Here is a 5,000-nt window from a genome sequence, read left to right on the forward strand (position 1 = left end):
ATCATCATTACTGAAATTATGAATATTTTCATTTTAATGCTAAAGTGATTATCATCTTTAATAGCATCATTGTTATTATTATTATTATTATCATCATTAATACTATTATTATTATAATAATTATTATTATTATTATTATCATTATTATTATCATTATTATCATCAATGTTATTATCATTATTATTATTATGACTATTATTATTATTATTATTATTGTCATTATTATTATTGTTTGTTGTTGTTATTATTATTATTGTTATCATTATTGTTTTTTTATTTTTTTTATTACGATCATCATTATCATTAACATCATCATCATTGGCAGGAGTAGTAGTTGTAGTAATAATAATATTTTTGTTGTGTTGTTGCCATTATTATGATTTTTATTACTCGTGTTATGATAATTTTTTTTTTCATTATGATCAACATAATCATCATAATCAACAAATTTATTTTGTTGCAGTAGATATTATTATGAAATGGTGTCAATTTTCAGCAATACTATTCATATCATTTAATGATGACTCCATTTTTATACCATATTTACCAATATTTTCTCTGGCATCTCATCAATTTCAAAAATCTTCGCAGAGGGTACCTTTTCTGACCCAAAAGGAAATAAGAAATGCGCTGGAAACTACATCAATTTTATTTCCAAAAGCTACAATCACCGTTTTTGGTCAAGAAGAGAAAAGCACAGAGGAACAGAGACAGGGCGGGAAGAGGCAAGGGGCGCAGGGCGATGGGGTACTTCAGTAGACAAATATACGGGGGCTATACACTGTACACGCCTAAACTGCAGCTAGGGACAGGACAACATAACAGACCAAATTAAAAGTGGCGTCCGAGGTGACTATTGGAGGCGTGTTGGCCTCTATGCAGCCGGTGGGAAAGCTAATCCTTCTCGCTCCCTATTTTGAACCAAGACGATGCCACGATTTTTCTCTCTTCTTTTTCTTGTTCTGCTTCTTCTTCACTCCTCCTACTACTACTACTTCTTCTCCATCTTTTTTTTTTTTCATTTCATTGCTTTCTATGTCTTCCGTCGTTGAAGAGTTAAATACTGAAAGTGCGAGACATGATAGTAAGGAAACGAGACTGCTATGTACTGTACGTCTCTGCTTGTTTTGTTATACAGTTTCTGGTGATTGACATTGCTGCTGGTTTATCGGATAAATAGGCATTAGCGTAAAGAATAGTGACATAAGAAATGTCTTTTCTTCGCTTTGTCAATAGGTTCTTGCAACGGCAATCATTCTGCACGCTGATCACATAATGTACCTAATGCAATTCACATTTCTAGCACATTGTTGGAAAACAGGACCTCTGGTAATGAAAATGTCCTTTCATATCTTAGCTACCCAATATAATCGTTTTATCTGTAAAAGAAAAAAATCAGAGATTACGTTATACTGTCCATCAGACCACGTATCCTGTGCGAAATTCTCATGTATTGCTATGGATCAAATGAAGATTCTTTCAGTTCACGGCATATATTACGCCCTATGCACCAAGTTTCCGTACACACACAGGATCCCATTTCAACCTGAGACAGGATAAGAATCGCAGGCGCACTTGAGAATCGCATGAGAATCAGGCTCTATGCAGGAGTCCCTGAAGCAGATGAAGCCCCGTGCATCTCTTGTGCTTCTGGCCGTCAAGAACCCGAGCAGCTGACTCTCTATTCGGGGGAGAGCTTCCTCGCCTTTGTAGCCTCAACGCAGCCTTCTGTTGCTTCGTTCCTGCGGCCGCTTGGATAGATTTCCCGGAGAGACTCCCCAATCAATAACCGCAGTTCGAGAAGGAGAAACAAAGAGGCCGGGGATTTTCTGTGCCGTGCGGATTCGTGAGTGAGATTTGGTCCAGAAACAGAACAGGCGAAGATCGTAAAAGAATAACACGCTTAAGCTTAAACTGCTAAGAACTGACCGTACAGTTTCTGCTTAACAAACTGTCTAGGACACCAGCACTCGGCCTTTTTCTGGCCCATTGCAGAATCAGTGTTCCCTATATAATTATTTTCTATTGGTAATAATTTGTCTTTTACACGTTGTCTGTCTTTTGTTTTACGTTTAACGCTTTCTATTACCCTTTTCTCGTTCATTTTCTTTCAAACTGTGTGCTATAAACGTAAAGATATATAGTTTTTGATGACTAGTGGCGTCCTCAGAGCCTTTCTGCATATCATCCGCATGCCATCGTGCTGCCTGCGTCGTGTAGATACTACTGCTGCTGCTCAACTGTTACCAACTTTTCCGTGGTGTTCCAGGCGAGTAGCTCTTTATATTATGTTCATCTACCATATATACACTTACTTCACGATCAATTTCACCATCTGACTACTACAACTTTGTACATGCTTAAATAAACATCAATTTCACCATATGAACACCGCTTTGCCCAGACACACACTTACGTTTATATCAGTCTCATTTCGAGTCGAACACCAGGCATTCTACGCCGGGTTTTCAGTTCTGTCACCTTGTCTTCGCACGCACAGTCGTGTGACCTTTTCCCAGCATAGTGTGACCTCGATGCCACGCCACGTGACCCTGAGCGCGGCTCAGACGAGTGTCGAGGTCTTGACGAGGCTCTCGAGGTGCTCCTTGGCGCGTAGTCTGAGGGCCACGATGGAGGAGGACCTAAGGTCGTCCTCGGGCCCCGTGAGGGGAGGGGAGGAGCGCTCCTGCAGGGACGTGGGTAAGGGCGGCGACATGGGCAGGGGAGGCGTGGTGAAGGCTGCGGAGGTGGTGGAGACGGGGATGGAGGGCGCCGGCGGGGGCGCCACGGCCATGGACGAGGAGGTGGGCGGGGTGAGGTAGGACGGGTACGTGGCGTGCGGGTGGCCGAGAAATCCGGGCAGCGGGGGCACAGTGCTGCCCATGTTGGGCAGGCCCCCATGGATGGAAGGCATGGTGCCCTGCAGGCCCGGCAGGCCCGGGAGGAGCGGAGGGAAGAAGTGGTCGAGGGGGCCTGGTGGGCCGGCGGGGCGGTGCAACAGGCCCAGGGACTGCTCGTGAAGGCGCAGCTGGGCCTGCTCCATCTTCTCCTGGCGGCGCCACTTGGCCCGCCGGTTCTGGAACCACACCTGCAACGAGAAGGAATCGGCCGTGAGGAGGAGAACAGCAACAGAAGTCACGGGTCGGGCCCTAAATCCAAGTACGCGGATGGCGATTTTTAAGGGCGCTCTTCAAGGAAAGCGGGAACAGTTGATTGCAGACTTTTGCAGTGGGCAATCAGGGCGTGAGGGGAGACAAAAGAACAAAAGAGTTCTGGGGAAAAAATGGCAGAGTAAAACAAATCGTCCCAGAAGAGAGGAGGGTTCAGCAGCAAAATTTGTTCTTTGACAAGGACGCGCGGAAAAGGGAACCGTTTGCAGTGACGGCCGGATTGACATGGAGAAGAGGGAACTACACATTAACAGCATTGGTCGAAAAGAGATGCTTTAGTGAAAAGAACCCCCACATTTTTTTTCCAGAAAACATAGATGGTACCTGTTAAGGAGAGACGTAATTATTTATGTAAGAGCATTTTCCTGGCCCGAAAGCACGCGCTGCGGAGATGAACACGCACGTCAGAAGAAACCGACTGAGGTGGCGCCGCATTCGGGTCCGAGGTTCGTTCCGCAAGTGTCTGACGGAGATTCGGGCGAGCGATGACGGGAACCCGACGGAGGCCGCGACATGTGTGGGGAGAGAAGCAGCTGTTGGCGCGCTGTATCACGGATCATATTAGTGGATTACGGCGTCCTTTGAGTGGCGTAATCATATGATCGTGTGAGGGCGCGGGAGGTGTGGTGAGGCGAATCGGGGGGGGGGGGGGGGGGCTGTAAATGGTGTTTGTGTGTGGTAAATGGCGAAGGATCACCTCGTGAGAACCGCAACACTCGTCTTACTCCCACTCGTCCCCTCGCCCTTCCCTCGCCCCTCCCTCCCTCTCCCCTCTCCCTCCCTCCCTCCCTCCGCCCTCGCCTTGTGCTCCTGCCTCTCTTTCCACTCGTGCCTGCTCTTCCCCACGCTCTTATTCGCCACTTCCCTTCGCACGTTGTTTATTTCTACTTGCCCTTCTTTTCGCTGCTGGCATATCACGTAGCGTTCTGTGGGGCTGCTCTTGGAACGCCTCCCACCGCCTGCCAGAAGTTACGCCCATACATTAGGATGATGATCTGACAGGTCGGAGAGGGAGGGGAGGGGGCCCTGGGGGTTGTGGATAAGAGGCTGTGAGGGGAAGGCGCTGCGGTCGACGAGAGGGGTCGAGGGAAGGGGGTTGGAGGGGGAGCCCGGGGGCGGGGGAGGAAGGGTTGCAGGTGGAGGGAGAGGGAACTTCCCCTAGGATAGGGACGGCCGTGCTTGGTCACCTCTTGTCGTGTGTCCCCGTCTCTCATGTCACAGAAGGTTCTCACTGAGCATGCCTGGCGCGTCCTTTCCCTTCCTCACTCTTCCCTGTAACGAAGTTTCCACATCAGTGCCGTTTCCATGTCCCTCCTAAACAAACTAGGCTGTCGGACTTTGCAGAGACATTATTCTCCTTCACAATTCCTCACCCTTTCACCCGCGCCCCCTGGCCTGACCAACCCCTACCGCCTGCCTGTCACCCCTTCCCCCTGCCTTGCCAACCCCTCACCCCATGCCTTGCCCCCTCCCCCATTCTGTGCCCACAGCTGGCCATCGGCGGGCTCATCCCCCTTCCGGCTTACGTAGACTTCTCGCAGTTTCCCCTCCTTTTTCTCCGGCCGTTTGCGCCCGGACGGTTCATAATTTGACCCGCTATCGCCTCCCGCCTCCTCGACGCCGCCATTTAGAGCAACAGAGTTGGAGTATTATGACCTGGCACGGCGTGGCTGCGGGCTGGCACGCGCGACCGGCAACACATTTTACACTTATTTTCCTCCTGCAGCGCCAGGTAAACACAGGTGCTAAGTTTAGTTTATTTCCTTTTTCTCCGTTCATCTGTTTGCCTGCCCTGCTCTCTCTGCGCTTCATCGCCTTACTTATCGATCT

General features: G+C 48.6%; 1 protein-coding gene across 1 annotated transcript in view; it reads right to left on the reverse strand.

Moving 5' to 3' along the window:
• Positions 1–633: 633 nt before the first annotated feature.
• Positions 634–5,000, reverse strand: part of LOC119576338 (retinal homeobox protein Rx1-like) — a 39,822-nt gene continuing 35,455 nt past the window's right edge. The window contains exon 2 of the mRNA XM_037923972.1: positions 634–3,088. Coding sequence (XP_037779900.1) covers positions 2,564–3,088 — 525 coding nt within the window. The 3' untranslated portion in view covers positions 634–2,563. The remainder of the gene's footprint in view (positions 3,089–5,000) is intronic.

This window comes from Penaeus monodon, chromosome 8 (assembly GCF_015228065.2).
Source record: "Penaeus monodon isolate SGIC_2016 chromosome 8, NSTDA_Pmon_1, whole genome shotgun sequence".
Taxonomy (NCBI): Eukaryota; Metazoa; Arthropoda; class Malacostraca; order Decapoda; family Penaeidae; genus Penaeus; species Penaeus monodon.